Here is a 16,182-nt window from a genome sequence, read left to right as displayed (position 1 = left end):
TGCTGCCGTCCTGGCCAGAGAAGATCTCAGCCCAACGTGATTACGAGCTCCGCGTGAGACCCTGTCGCCGATTACGAACCCCCACGACCACGACATCTCCTTGGCCCCACGAGAAGCAAATTCTTTGTACTAGTATTTCCTGCAGCCCCGTTCAGGTTAAATACGAGAGTTGCAGTTTTGTACGTATTGAGCCATGGACACACATCCAAGTTAGTTATATGGGTATGTGTGCGTGTGTAGTTTTAAGTCAATTATGTGCAATAATCTAAATGAAACACATCCATGGTATTTTATAGTAATCAATATTTCAAATTAGAACAGATACATGTTATCGAAATTTGGGGCATTTTAGTCAATTTATCTGTTCACAGCCAGACAGCTAGCCAGGTTGCCAAACAACAAAACTTGAAACAGCAGCTTTCCTGCACAACAGCTTTCTCTATACAGCAGCTTTCCCTGCACAGCCAGCCAGCCACAGCCCAAACAAACAGGCCCTTAGATCGCTCGGCCGGAACTGAACGGATGCAGGAGTACACGAACTGGTTGGATTCATAAGATACGACGCCTTTTCCTATTGGACACACATCAACAGGAAATGCATATATTTCATGTACTATTTTTCAAAAAAGACACCGTCATAGAAACAAGCAATGAACTTTTCTGATACCGAAAAGTGAACTTCTGAAATTATTTTGTGTGACGTAATAGTTCAAACTTAGCCTATATATATTTCAGACACAGCTGCAGTAGTTCAGAAGCAATACAACCTCACGAACAATTTTAAAATCAACCAGCAGCAAATCAATACAAAAATGAAGTGAAATTCTAGGCCGGAAACATTGCCCTGCCACCATGGACACAGATCAAGAGAGATGGAGACCGGACTAGCATTTGTGGAGGCACTATTTAAGAAGAAATAAAAGAGTAACAAGTTAAAGCGTATGTGAACTTCACATGCTAATCTTCTGTTTATCAAGAAAGGAAAGAAAATAAGCTTCACATGCTCTGCAACGTACTACACACACCGAGTAATTTTCGCTTTCACCTACATATACAAAATGCAATCATTTTCATTTTCAGTCAAGAAATTGATAACTTTTGTTACAGCCGAAACACATTGCAGTTCAGTTCAGCAGGGCGGTAGTTCAGTTCAGAGTAGGTGCACACTTCTTGTCGTGTCTCTCTACAGGTACCAGTAGTTTAGAGTTGGGGGAGCGGGAAGTTCAGAGTTGGGGGAGAGTAGCACCTCGGGTTTGACTTGCGCGAGCTTGCCGCTAGGGTTCAGTGCGGCTGGAGATCCGGATGGAGGGGCGGCGACCATGCTCGTTGGAGTCGTCTGGTGGCCGCGAGCTGGGGTGGGAGCTCCATGGCGATGTGCTAGGGTGGGGGCAGGTAGTGGCACGCCGGGGTGGTTGCCGATGTGGGCGCGCCGGGGGTGATGGCCAACAGCAGTAGAAGATGGGAGGCGGAGCGCGCCTCCTTGAACTGCCATATTGGCCGACGTCGCCCCACGCGCGATGCAGGGGAGGGCCTCATCCAGACCCGCTGCAGTGGAGCCCTCGCTCGCCGGTCACAGGGAAGATGGGGGAGTCGGGGCCATCGAGGTGGAGGACAGAGGCTGGGGCCACGCCGTTGGGGAGGGAGGTTGGGCGTCGCGCCGTCTATGGGATGTCCGGCTGCAGCGGCGCGCTAGGTGGGTGGCCGGCCGGGGCAGGAAGCAGGAGGGGGGCTGTTTGCGCGGCAGGTGGTGTGGGCGGCGGAGGGCGGGCCCGCGGCGGGTGGTGTGAGCGGCGGCGGGAGGATGCGCAGCAGGTGGTGGAGGCCGCAGCCGCGCCGTGCAGGAGGGAGGCGGCGCCGCGCGGTGGAGGTGGGAAGCCGGGGATGCGCCGTGGAAAAGGGAGGCGGCGTCGGGCGGTGGAGGTCCGAGGCCGGAGCCGCGCCATGGTGGTAGGGCGGGCGTCCCGCTTGAGGAAGGAGGCCCGGGGAGCTACAGCAGCACCGACCGGCGGCGGGAAGCAGAAGGCGAGCGGGATCTGGGCGGTGGGCGGTGGGCGGTGGCGCATGCGGATGGGGGTTGGGGGAAGTCCAGAAAGAAGGTGGTTTGGTTGGGGTAGTTGCTGGGCCGGATCGGGTGGGTTCCGTTCGGGTGGGTCGGTCCAGATTTTCTGTGTGGGGTGAGAGGGTTCGAGAATAGCTATTCTAGAACCCCTTTTAAGGGGGGTTCGAGAATAGTTGAGCTCACAATATATATATCTCTCTCTCTATATCTCTATATATACTACTTAAAAAGACTAAAGTGGTTCCTTATTCTGCCACATCCACGATACGATTCGTCGTAGTCTTCGTCGAGCATCTCTTTTCCGCACGGCCTCAACTGGGCCGAAGCCCAGCTACCTTGTCGTGATGGAACATGAAAACAGCACCCGAAACCCTCGCTCCTGAGCTCGTGATCCTCCTCCCCCTGCTCCATGACCCGAGCCGCCGCGCTGCACGAGCTTGCCGCCGCCGTCGCGCGAGTCTCCCCGGCGCAGCCGCTTCAATCCTGCACGATCCGACGCGACTCACACAGCGCATCCGGATCCGCGCTCGGACACAGGGAGACCCGCTGTCCTCCGCAGATCGTAAGCCAAACAGCAGCATGGAAGCGCGACTAGAGGCATGGATTTGGGCATAGCTGCCCGAGATCGTACACCCTCTCTTGAAATTCCCCATCTTCGTACCTCCGCGATCCCCGGCGTCGGCGAAGACCTCGCCCGACGTTCGGCGGCGGTGGGGATCAACCGGTTGCCATGGCAGCGGTTATCGACGGCGCGGAGGCAGCGCGGCAGGTCTGGGCCTGATTTTGCAAGCCCTCCAAGATGGAGTCCTCGACACCTGCCGGGTCCTTTGGCCGGCTAGATTTTGAAGAAGGTGCATGTGCCGGCGGTGAGGACTGAGGAGCAAGCTCTTCAAGAAGAGCAGGCTCCTTTGTGCAGACTCTCCCTACTGCTTCTTATTGCCGTGGTTCAGTTCCAGGTGATTGGTACGTGTGTTCTTCCGTCTGTACCATGCTTATGCATTGTATTGATTTTTTTCAGACATATATTTCTTCAGTTCATGTTTGATTCACTGACTCATCATTTGCACATCAATGAACATTGGTTTATCGCTCTTGATAGGTAGCATGCGAGTATTCAGTGCCGCAGGTAATAAGAATCGACATGTTTTCAATCTTCTACAATGTGGTTGTTTGTTTCCTTAAGCCACGGAAAGAACCATAGTTTATGATGTCAATTTGTGAAATGCAGAGGAGGAGTTCATCCCAGAGGCCAGAGCCACACCTGAGCTACGGATTTAATGGCACGAGGTCCGACAGCTGCGAGCTAGCAGCAGGTCCTTGACGGGAATTACTCATCCAAGATCATATCAGTCAATAATGGGCCCGGTAGCCAGCCTGCTTTGTACAATGCATGTTCGTTCATAGATATCCAGCTTTGTATATCACATGATCATCCATTGTCTTTTGTGAATACAATACTTTTGCCGTATCACGTGTGTTGTTAAATTGCTAATTTTGAGAGCAGATTTGGTGCACCCAGGTGTCAGTGCTCCTGACTTTTGTAATATTTAAAAATATATTTATGTGTTTCAAAAGAACATAAATTTTGTTCCACAAATACATACACATGTTCTGAATACTTGTATAAATTTTTGGTAGAAATTGTCTTGTATTTTGAGCTCAGGAAAAATAACAAATTTATAGGGATGGAAACTTTAAATTTTTGTCAGAAATTTGTCTTTTTCGTATGGCTCAAAATACAACATATTTTCATCTGAAATTTACAGCATACCTTCGGAATGTTTATAAATATGTAGGCATTTAATTCAGATTTTTTGGAATTACAGAAATATGTTTTTGAAATACTGGGATCACTGGAGCTCATGTGCCAAAGAGACTTTTGGGCTGATTTTGTGTTATTCAATTAACTGAGATTTCACTGCATGTTGTTCTCTTTTTCATGCTCATTATTCAGAAGCACATATGGTGGTATCTTCAAGACCGCTGACACTCATATTCAGAAGCTTTAAGGTAACTCTTACTTTGAAAGCTTCCAAGTACGTAGATATTTATTCCTTCATAAGTAGATATCCCAAGTATGATACATGCTACTCAATTTTCATGCTCATTTGTTTCCCTAATTTTGGCTGACTCTCAACCTAACCAGCATATGCATTCATATAAAGTCACCACCAATTACATTAGATGGGATATTAATTATACCACTCTTCTCAAAACTCTGATCTTATAGAAGGTTCCCAGAAAATCTACACTAAGAGTTCTGGCGAATTCGGCGGAACGAGATTACAGCGAAGCGGTCATAATAATGAAACATCGGCGAATACATGGTGAGACGGCGGGGTTCCGACGAGGTCGGTGGAACAGCGGCGGAGTCATGGCGAGATGGCGTTGGTCGTATTGCGCGATTTCCCTGCGATTTTGATCCATATTTGCATGTTAATTCTATTGGAGACAGTTGAGCCCTATGGATTTGCGGCTCTTTTTTGTTGTGGTTTGTGCTGAAACTGTCATGAATCTGAGTTAGGCTGGGGTGTTGCTGGCGCGTGGGCATTTTCCTTGCACATATTATTTGTCATTTCATTCTTCGGAAGGTGTTTTCCCGATGTGCAGAACCCGTGGCTTCCAAGTTAACTGATGAGCTTCACAGAGACAAGCACTAAAAAGGATCGTCTACCTGGACATACTTTAAATCCTGCTGCTACATAATTACAAATTGTATTGCATGACTTGTATCCATGGAAATTTCTGGAGGGCATCTCTTACATGATACATATACTTGATGACACAATTTCTTATGGTGCAACAGTCCTGATAACATGATAACAGATGAAATGGATTACGCCTTCGATAACTATCATTCCAGCCGTATGATCAAATGTATCATACTTGGTACGGCATTTTCTCGTGGAGACAGGTATCTTGAATTTACTCATCGATTACGCCTTCGATAATTATCATCCCAGCCGTATGATCAGAGGAATCATACTTGGTACGGCATTTTCTCGTGGATACATGTACCTTGAATTTACTCATCAATATGTTAGTTCTTTAATGCCTGTCAAATTTGTGAACCACGCGCTGAATAAATTTTTAACCGTACTGCACTTTATTGGTCTGATACTTTATGAAAAATTATGTTTTGATATTCTTTGAATTTGGTTACTGCAGTTCCAAGGTAGAAACAACATTTCTGGGATCTCATGATTCCAAGGTAGAGGATCTTAGAAAACCAAAATTATAGGTGCTTTTTTTTGCGAGTATAATGAAAACCCTGGACCATAAAGCAACGAAGAAGTGAGGGCCTTTCTGGGCCTAGAGTGCAAAAAATCATGGTATGTTTGGATATCTAGGCCTAGAGCGCAGAAAAGTATGGTATGTATTTCGTTAAATCTGCCTGTCACCTACTCCCTCCGGTCCTAAATATAAGCCATATAATTTCTGGTACGGAAATTAAGAATCGCATATTTAGGAAAAATTACACCATGTTTGGCTAGGATTAACCGTAAGTAATTGTCGTGAGCTAACAGAGGAATTTGCATAAGATAAGTAAACCTAATCAAATCTCCAAAAATATTGTCCATACAAGTAGGGCAACGCAATAAACCTTATATTCTGAAATTTTTGTCAAAAAACTATATGGCTTATATATAGGAACGGAGGGAGTATTAGATTGCAGGCGAGAATGATGAGCTTCATAAAAACAACATTGTAACACACATGCATTTTACTATATCCATTAATGTCCCAGATAAATTTTATGTGCCAGCAATGTGGAAGTTCACCTCATTATCCTTTTTACACCAGCAGTAGCTTATGAGAAAAATATAAGACTCTTATATTTAAGTAGGCATACAAAACTACCCTCTTAATTGTATTTATATGTGCCGTTCTACAAGTTTTCTGTGCTGGAACTTGGGTTTATCTTATGAAATTTGGATCTCTGCACTATAATTTGCAAGCTTTATCTATGCATGTGAAGTTTGATGTCACACCGTTGTACTTATCAGTAGTTTGAATCTTGTCCAGGTCATTTGGGGTGTGAGACTCCTGCAGCTGAATGTATACTGCTTTAAAGAAGATATGTTGTTGATGAATATCCTAAACCAATCATACTGTCCAAAGTTCTGATTCATATTCATCAATTGACCGAGGATAAACTTTCTGGCTATTGTTTCTCGCAAAATGCGGCTCAAGAAGTTTCGCGTCCCCAACCAGGTGTGTCTCGTCCCTTCCCTGTTCTGGACACTCCTTCGGTTTAGTTCTTGTGTTATTTGTAGTTTCATAGAAGTCTTGTGTGGTTGATGGATATGTTAGTTTCTGCTTCTTCTATTCCATGTTAATAGTTTTTTTTTCTAATTGCTTCAGCCCGGCATTTTCTCATAGAAGAAAAATGAGAACAAAATGAGGTTACCTTGAACTGGTCTGCACTTCTTTACCCTTCTTATATAGTAAATGGTTGTGAATATAATTTTTCAGTAAGCAATGAAAGCACCACTGTACAGACTTTCCAGCACAATAGGAAAGATAGTTTTTCTGCACGGTGGTTGTTCTGTATGAATTGAGATTCCACAATGATTTGAAAGATGCTCTTAAAGATGCAGTTAGTAAATGGATAACTAATTTGGACGTTTTTCAAAATGATTTGAAAGACTGTCCCATGCCCCTTTGTTTCAATTTCTTCTCCAGCTCCGATTTTTGATGTTTGGCCTCATCAATTTGCTGTTGTAAATGAATAATCTAGGTATCTCTATTCTAGATCAATGACTGGAACTTCTTTATCATGATCTCAGATGTCTTGAACAAGTTCTTCTGCTCATGTATTTTAGAAAACAAGCGTGAATCTTATGGTGATGGTGCTATTGGTTTAGGATTTTTTTTCTCTCTGTAAGTATGCTTAGAGTTATGAAAGCCTCGTGAGGTCATCTGTGACAAGCTTATCAGCGGTTTGAATCTTGTCCAGGTCATATGGGGTGTGAGACTCCTGCAGCTGAATGTATACTGCTTTAAAGAATGGGATATAGTTAGCTCTGGATTTTGCAATAAAAGAATGATATTACAGCCACAGGCTTTCGTGGTGGTGTCATATACTTCGGATATTTTTTACCAGACAAACACTTTGGGTTGTGTCCCACTCCCAACTATACCGACAGCGTGGAAACTTTGAAGAACACTTTGGAGGCCTCTTCCCGAAGCATGGAAACTTTGAAGAACATTTTGCATGACCACGAGATTAGTTTGGGGCAGCGTGTCAACCTTCAGAAGTCCTCCATTTTCTTTGGCAATGGATGCCCCGTGGAGACGAAAAATAACCTCAAGCGGGCAGTTGGTACTGAGTGCGAAGCCCTCTCCGAACGATACCTGGGACTGCCCACGGTTGTCGGTCGCTCAAAGGAGGGGTGTTTCAAACATCTTCGGGAGCGTTCATGGGGAAAAGTGAAGGGTATAAAAGGTCAAGGCATGTCCAAGGCCGGTAAGGAGACTCTTGTAAAATCTGTTCTCCAAGCAGTCCCCGCCCATACCATGAGCTGCTTTATGTTGTCAAAAAAGATGTGCCATCAACTAAGCTCAGTCTCGTCGAACTTCTGGTGGGGGGATACAGAAGGAAAACGCAAGGTCCATTGGATAGGTTGGGATCGCATGTGCAAAGGAAAACATCGAGGGGGCTTGGGTTTTCGTGACTACAAATGCTTTAATCAAGCGTTTCTCGCCAAGCAAGGATGGAGGATGGTGATCGAGCCCGACTCCCTATGTGCACGAGTTTTAAAAGCACGCTATGACAAGGAAGGTGATTTCTTGAGTGCCGCCTGTCCAAAGCGTGCGTCAGACACCTTGAGGAGTATTATCCATGGTCGAGAGGCCGCGTCTTTGGCTTAGTCTCGGCGTATTGGAGACGGCTCCAATATCCCGGGCCTGACCAAAGAATCGGATCCCAAGAGAAGGACTCAGAGGCCAATGGGACGAAAGATTGAGGAGTGCCCAGTATGTTCGTGATTTCATAAAACCGGTTAAATCACAAACCGGGTGAGAACATATGGGATGAAAATAAACCGAGAGTACATTTCCATGACCCGTACGTGGAAGACATTCTTCGCACCCCCTTAGGAAATTCGGTGCCGTTGATGTGCAGGCCTGGAATTTTACGAAGAATGGCCAGTTTTCCATGAGGTCAGCATATCACTTGGCGATTCAACGGAAAAACTTGGCAAGAGGACGTCCTTCTTCTTCTAGGTCGTGTGATGAACATGGGGGTTGGCTCACACTTTGGGATGCACCAGTACCAAATAAGCAGAAGATTCACACTTGGCGACTGATTGAGAATGGACTAGCGGTGGGAATTGAACTACACCATCGAAAAATTAAAGACGGAATCGTCTGTCTAGCGTGCAGGAGAGAAGAAAGTTTAGTGCACCACTTCTGGTCCTGTCCTCATTCAGTTGCAGCGTGGAATGCCCTCACGGAGCATGTCAATGTCAGCCTGGGTCAATCACCGAAGGTTCTGCGGTGTCACTCTGAACTGAAGGGGTGGATTCTGGACTGGATTGGGAAGAGCAATGATGATAAGAGGGCTTGGTTTATTACAATGCTTTACAACCTCTGGATAGCGATAAATGATGCGAGGTATACTAAGAAACTAGCTTACCTCAAGTCTGTTGCCATGAAAACAATTGCTGGAGTTGAGGAATGGCATAATCTTCATGCACCATCTACGACGATGTCCGCAGCGAAGGAGCGCTGGCTCGTACCTGATTATGGTTGGTGTAAAGTCAATGCGGATGGTGCTTTTCACTCAGCTCGGATTGGGTGGAGGTGGGGTGGTTCTTAGGGATCACCATGGAAGCTTCATAGCTGGAGCGACCCATTTTTTTCCTCACACCTTTGATGCTGAGGATGCAGAGCTCATGGCCTGCAAAAGAGCGCTCCTACTCTCGCAAAGGACATGCAGGTTCAAAGGATCTCCCTGGAAACGGACAGTGTCGGGGCTGCGGTGAAGTTAAACAAGGAGGGACAGGATCGGTCGATTCATGGTCCTCTGGTCATGGAAATAAAAGCTCTCCTTGGAAGCTTTGAAGCATTCTCGGTGCGTGCTGTGCGGCGATCAGCTAATGAAGCTGCTCATAGATAGGCAAAAGTAGGCTGCGATAATAAAGTTTGTAAGATCTGGATGGGTGTACCACCGGATTGTGTTAGGAATTGTCTTGTACTGGATATGTCTGAAGTTTAATATAATCGCAGCGTTGATCTCAGAAAAAAACTATACCAGTGTGTATTTAGACCTGGTGTGAATACTTTTGTAAAGCACGCCCGCTTCATTGTTGAAACAAGTACACATTGAGACATTGAAAGAAGCGTATGTCTATTCATATTTGTTAAAGGTGAAATAATAATAATCTTTATTGAAACCCTATGATTGGTTATGAGTTCCCCCTGCCTCCCAGGCCGCGCGCGCAGGCGACTCCGGAGGCGACCGCGAAACCCTAAAAGAGCGCGTCGCGACCCTCCCTGACCGGCGTAGGTGGTGGTGGTGGCGCCTGGCCGCCAAAGGCGGTGGGCTGTGTGGCGTACCACTATGAAATCCCTTCGCACGGAGGGGTGTTGTCGCGCGCGCCGGGAGACGGCGCGGTGATGGAGCGGCGGATGATGGCCTGTTGGCGCGACAAGGCGATGCTAGAGGCTACATGGCGGTAGTGTTGACAGTTAAGTAACAAAACTTATCTCAACTACTTACAAAAAAGCAAACTAAGCAAGCCAATTAAATCTTAATCGTCCATACGCATCCATCCCAAGCTTCCGGCATGGCTCGGTCATTTTCTTTTTATTTCATTTTCTTTTCTTGCTTTGCTTTTTATGTTATTATACTTATCTTTCTTGTCAGTTGTGATTACATATGTGTATTGAGAAATAAATTTGCGGACCCGTGGCAACGCACGGGCATTTGTACTAGTATATATATATATATATATACATACATCTAATAAATGCACCTTAAAAATGAAACCATCTTTTGGGGAAATATATTTTTGTTCATGTTCTCATGTAATATCATTTACATTTCTATTTTCTATAGAATTTGAATAATGGAGCGAACTTTGCATCTTTCTTGTAACCTAATCTAAATACATTGATGAAGGAAAAAAAGTTAGTACGTATTAGTTTACAATTCAAATGTTGATTTTGCGCCGAAGTCGTTTCAATTTCCTCGCAAACTCCACAGAAATACGTGGCATTTTTTCAAATTCCCTCTCCCAAATCGTTTTCCGCCGACGTCTGCAGCCTCTCCAGGTGCGACGGCGGAAGCTAGGGTTAGCTCAGCGCCGCCCACCTCCGGCTGCCCCCTGCGCCCTCAGATCTCCCGCCAATCCTCTCCGAACCCACCGGAGAAGCCGCCCCGGACACCGGCGGCAATGGCGGCATCGTCGACGGCCTCGGCGGGCGGCGAGCCTCCGGTGGAGCCGCAGTCGCTCAAGAAGCTGAGCCTCAAGTCGCTCAAGCGCTCGCTCGACCTCTTCGCGCCGGCCCGCTCCCTCCTCTTCGCCCCCGATGCCGAGAGGTGACCCAGCCTCCCCCCCCCTACCCCAGAAGCCCTAGCGCGCGCCCTGGCACTACTAACCGCTTCTCCTCGATTCCGGCTGCAGCAAGCGGACCCGCGTCAGCTGCAAGGTGAACGCGGAGTACGGCGCGGTCAAGAACCTGCCGGCCGACCAGGGGCGCTCGCAGGGGAAGGGCGCCGCGGCTCCTTCCTCCACCGCGCTGGCGCTTACAGGTAAATAAATAAATGCTGCCGTCCTTCTCAGATCAATGAATGAAAGCGCCTACTAGCTTACCAAAATGAGCAATAAAATTTGACTAGCTAGACGGGGATTTCATGCATTGTGATTTAAGGACTGGCTGATTAACGGTAGCAAATTTAAGTGTAGATTGTTTACATAATGCTGAAAATCAGGGCAGCTGTGAGAAAGATAGCAGGCTGTTTTTACTGGCAATTCTCCATCGGACTGCGGGTGCTATTTTATTCATTGGCTATGTGGGTTTGGAGATGTTGTAGATTCTATGTGTTTCCTCTGTTTCTGGGTGTGAATCTTTTGATGTGGGTGACATGAATATACACATTTTTGACATGTCTAATAGATCCCAGCATAAATATGTATGCCTGTATTCTTTTCATACATCAGGCCTTTCTTTTCTGCAATCACATATTAGTTACGTTGGAGGAAATCAAACAGAGGAAAGAAAGTTAGGATAGTCTAGCTGAAAACTATGCTTGTTCCATTGGAAGTGATGGAGGAAGCCAAACCTGGATGTTCAAATGTATATTAGTTAATCATTCTGTTTCCACGTTAATCCGGTGGAACTGATTGGCGTACTTCGGTGCTTGCTAAAATATTAATTGATATTCATATAGTTGAAACAATTGTTTCAAGCTGTTCCTTGCGCTTCTGTACTATGATTTTCCATCTTTGTAAAAGATGTATTTTCTTCTATTCTGGGTAGTGGGTACACTGGATATGGGAACTTTTGCATAATATTAGTATGTGTATTTCTTTTATTCTAGCTCACACTTATTTAATCAGGTACGCAAGACACAACAGATGCTCGTAGGGAAGGCACCAGTAATGCCATTATCCCTGCACCACTTATGCTTCCTAAAGCACCGTAAGTGCATTCATACCCTCTTCTATGTTGTTAACATGTTAATTATGTTATTTTTTTATTGCTACTAAAGTGTCAAATTTTTGATTTCTCATCAGTGAATCTTCAGTACCTGGCAAAAATACAACAGTACTATCGATTCCTGGGTCATCTGACAGGTTTGTACACTTGCATTTCCCTTGTATCGCTGTCTGGTCATTGTACAGCATGACATCAATATTATTTCTGATATTTCTATTAGTTGTATTGACTGTGGGATAATTGTTGTACGCAGTTCCTGCTGTTACTTTGAGTTGCTCATGTCTTGATATCTCTTTCAGATTCTCGACATCTGCGCTGATGGAAAGGTTACCAAGTAGATGGCCCAAACCTGTATGGCATGCTCCATGGAAGAACTATCGGGTAAATTTATGTCATTCAAGTGTCGGGTTTCTTATTGTTTGTTATGCCTAATAGGTTTGGCACCTCAGAGTTTCCTGGAATTTTGATGCCATTTACTGGAAAAAAGGGATTTATTCTGAGCATGGATCATGTGGTTCTAATATCTTAACTCTGAATTTCTATATCAGTGTGAAGTGTTAAACCCTCCCATGTTCTTCTGCATGTGTCATTGGAATTAGTCTGTTCTATGAGAACACTCTTGGTTCTCTCTAGCAGTAAAATACATCATTTATTTTCCTGAATTTTCTTATGATATTTCTAAACGTATGCAGGTCATCAGTGGTCACTTGGGATGGGTGCGATCTATAGCATTTGATCCGGGGAATGAATGGTTCTGTACTGGTTCTGCTGATAGGACAATAAAGGTGAGCCCCACAGCCTGGATTCCTGCTTTGGAAATTTAGGTTAGTTGATATCACAACCTGTATTCGCACTGTTAGGTGCTCAGATGTTTGATTTACAGGTGTCTGCAATATTTAATGTTTTGTAATTCTATTTGCATGACTCAATTGTTTTCAGTTTTGGGGATCTTGTTGAACCTAATAGGATAGTTATAGTTATATAGCTTTCTGTGGACGCAGTTCTATGAGAGCCAGAAAGTAGGTGCATGTATAGTATCTGAGTTGCCTATGCTTCTGGTGCCCATATGGTTTTATTCTGATATCAATTTTTTATTTGAATTATTTTGCTTCATGCAAGGATAACTACTATTAGTGCCACTAGGCTTTGTGCAATTGTACATTAAGCAATCCAACAGCCCCTACATGCCACGCTACTTTCTCGTGTCGTTCATTTACTGATCCTATGACTACTGTCTTGCTGTAGATATGGGACCTTGCATCAGGAACGTTGAAGCTTACACTGACTGGTCATATTGAACAAGTTCGTGGTATGTTTCTCTTGGCTTTGGCTAGCAGGATCTCATCAGGCACTCAGCATCCTTTTCAATATGATTTTTTTACCCAATCTGAAAGTTCACTAGCTGATGAACCTAATGTGTATTGATGTAGGACTTGCTGTCAGTCAGAGGCATACGTATTTATTTTCTGCCGGTGATGACAAACAAGTCAAATGTTGGGATCTCGAACAAAACAAGGTTTGCATTATTTTTTTAGTCCAGCTTATATTGTGGCATATTGACACTTTTGTGACGCCTGATCTGTATTCTGTTAAAGGTTATTCGGTCTTATCATGGGCATCTCAGTGGGGTTTACTGCCTAGCACTCCATCCAACAATTGATGTCTTGCTGACAGGTGGCCGAGATTCTGTTTGTAGGGTATGTGCACTTCTAACTGTTGCTTATTATGCAAAATCTGGCAGCACACTATGCACTAAGATATTCTCCTTTCATACAGGTGTGGGACATCCGAACAAAAGCACATGTTTCTGCTTTAACTGGTCACGATAACACAGTTTGTTCAGTGTTTGCTCGACCAACGGTAAGCTATTTTTACGAGTAACAACTCACTGTAATATTGAGTTTTTGCCACTCTCTGGCTTCTGTTCATCTAATGGTATGTCAAAGTTCAATTGGACTCTTTAATTCTTAGTCATGCTGTAAGTTAGTAAATCTGATGTGTTACTTCTTTGAGTTTTCTCCTGAAAATTCAATAAAAAAACGTTAAAGAAATATCTTGGTGCATGCATAGAGCTCTGATTTGTTCACTATGATATTCTCTAGACCGGGCTTGTAACATCTGCTTGGGGTAGTATTTCCTTGTCTATTGCAGTACTTGTTGATACTTATCCACCTTTTCCTTTCCCTTTCTCAGGATCCACAAGTTGTCACTGGATCACATGATACAACCATCAAGTTTTGGGATCTTGTAGCTGGTAATTCAACTATCAAACTCGAAGATGTTCGCCAAATGATTTCCTCGCTGCATATGTTTCTGTTCCCATTACAGTTTGTTTGTTTCTACAGGGAAGACTATGTGTACTCTTACACACCATAAGAAGTCTGTTCGGGCTTTGGCAATGCATCCAAAAGAGTGAGTTTTTTTTTCCACGTGGTGATTTTCATATTATCTACATTGTTGGAATCTTAACAATAACCTCTTGTATGTAGGAAATCTTTTGCATCGGCATCAGCAGACAACATAAAGAAGTTTAGCCTTCCCAGAGGCGAATTTCTGCACAATATGCTGTGAGTTCATCTATCTTTTTTCATATATTCTTTCTACCTTGTGTGTAAGTGGCATGGTTATGATTTAGTTAACCATAATTTTGAAACATCTAAATACTGAAATGCTAGTCAAGTTCCATTATCCATAGTTAAGATATGTTTAGTTATTCTTTGCAATCCATATAGTGGCCTTTTTTGGTGAATGAGAGCATGCCATGTATGCTGATCAGGATGTCTTTTTTTTGTCGTCATGTGTACTGCGACTTTGATATTTTCCGCGATTGTATTGAGTATATTTGCACGTTTGAACTGTTTCAACATCTGAGTATGAATGTATATGATTTTTCTTGCTCAGTCCAACCTAGAGATGGTGGAGAATGCACTAACTTCTAATCTGCTATCACAACCAGGTCTCAGCAAAAGACAATTCTAAACGCCATGGCTGTTAACGAGGATGGTGTCCTGGCAACAGCAGGTAAATGCTGTGATAACTTACCATGTTCTTGCTAGTTTCAACTTCTGCAGGGGCTCCCCTCACCATGCTTCCTTAAACGTACATGTTTTGTTTGGTGAACTGCAGAGGTCACAACTGTGTTCTTTGTTCCCTATCTAATGGCTGAATCCTAATGGCATCTAAGAGCACATATAGAAGAACCATTTCACAATCTCTAACATGTTTTTAGAGTTGAGACCATCTATTTATAATGGAATATGTTCGGATTTTTCGCTGTTGCAGGGGACAATGGAAGCATGTGGTTCTGGGACTGGAAGAGTGGCCATAATTTCCAGCAAGAACAGACTATTGTCCAGCCTGGTACGTGTTACTTCTCTGCACTCCGCGTTGGTTGGTAATGGGCTAATTAGCGGATAAGTGGCATTTAAACGAACGGATATGTTTGTTAAAGCAGTAGAATTATTGATTATCCACATCCCTGTTATCTCCAATTTCAGGATCATTGGAGAGTGAAGCTTGTATATATGCCCTGTCCTACGACAACAGTGGATCGAGGCTCGTGACCTGTGAGGCGGACAAGACCATCAAGATGTGGAAGGAAGATCTGACGGCGACGCCAGAGACTCACCCTGTCAACTTCAAGCCACCAAAAGACATCCGGAGATATTGATGATGGCCACAAACGTAGATTACAAGACTGTAATTGAATTCAACTGCCTAGATTCTACTGCCTCTTGGCCCAAGTCATAACCAACGTCCATGTCACCAACCATGATACAAATATAATGTTGTAGTATTTGTTGCTGAGTTGTGATTCTGTGAAGCATGTTTTCTACTGTACTAGCTTTCAAGTCAAATTTTGTTGTATCACATTGGGGAATGAGTTTTTGTGATGTATCAAAATAAAAATAAAAGATCAAATAGAGAATTTGTCACGCTGGCTTATATCACATTTGGAAATTCCGCTCCATCAGAGTTACAATAACTCCCAAGGAATCAGAGGTTAAATTTAAATTAGTTCCATGGATTATATCACGTTGGGATTTTTTGTGATCCTGTTGCTCTATAGTATGTACTAGTATAAGAAGAATCTTTACTGTACTATAAGAATTGCAATCCTAACAAATGCCCTTGAAAATGTTTTGACCCAAGTATGGCTGAATCTTCCACAAGAGAAGTTCAGTGAAGTGCAAAAGAATTGCGTTAAGGAGTGTGTGCAGGCAAAGTTATGTATGAGGGAAAATGCAAATACTCCACTAGGTTATTTTCAACTTGCCCAATTCTGCCTCTTGGTCGAGTTTGCACTAAGTTGTTTGATCGCACCACGTGAAAGAAAAAACATGTAGAGAAGCTTTGAAGACATTTTTATTTATTTTTCTAAAATTTTGAGTATATTGAAATCATTTGACTCGAATATGGCCTGAGATTTTAGTGGAAACAGAAAGATTCTGACG

The 16,182-nt window shown here is 44.0% G+C and overlaps 1 protein-coding gene across 1 annotated transcript; it reads left to right on the top strand.

Moving 5' to 3' along the window:
• Positions 1-10,287: 10,287 nt before the first annotated feature.
• LOC127303048 (protein pleiotropic regulatory locus 1) lies at positions 10,288-15,673 on the top strand. Its single transcript, XM_051333807.2, has 16 exons — positions 10,288-10,607; positions 10,693-10,820; positions 11,629-11,710; positions 11,806-11,865; positions 12,028-12,109; positions 12,421-12,513; positions 12,974-13,037; positions 13,159-13,244; positions 13,324-13,425; positions 13,505-13,588; positions 13,922-13,982; positions 14,074-14,140; positions 14,218-14,295; positions 14,685-14,749; positions 15,011-15,088; positions 15,226-15,673. Exons 1-16 carry the CDS (start codon positions 10,462-10,464, stop codon positions 15,396-15,398), a joined length of 1,449 nt encoding a protein of 482 aa, XP_051189767.1. The 5' UTR covers positions 10,288-10,461; the 3' UTR covers positions 15,399-15,673.
• Positions 15,674-16,182: the final 509 nt, after the last annotated feature.

This window comes from Lolium perenne, chromosome 5, assembly GCF_019359855.2.
Source record: "Lolium perenne isolate Kyuss_39 chromosome 5, Kyuss_2.0, whole genome shotgun sequence".
NCBI lineage: Eukaryota > Viridiplantae > Streptophyta > Magnoliopsida > Poales > Poaceae > Lolium > Lolium perenne.
Note: the sequence above shows the minus strand (reverse complement) of the source record. Positions and strands in the feature narration are given on the sequence as shown.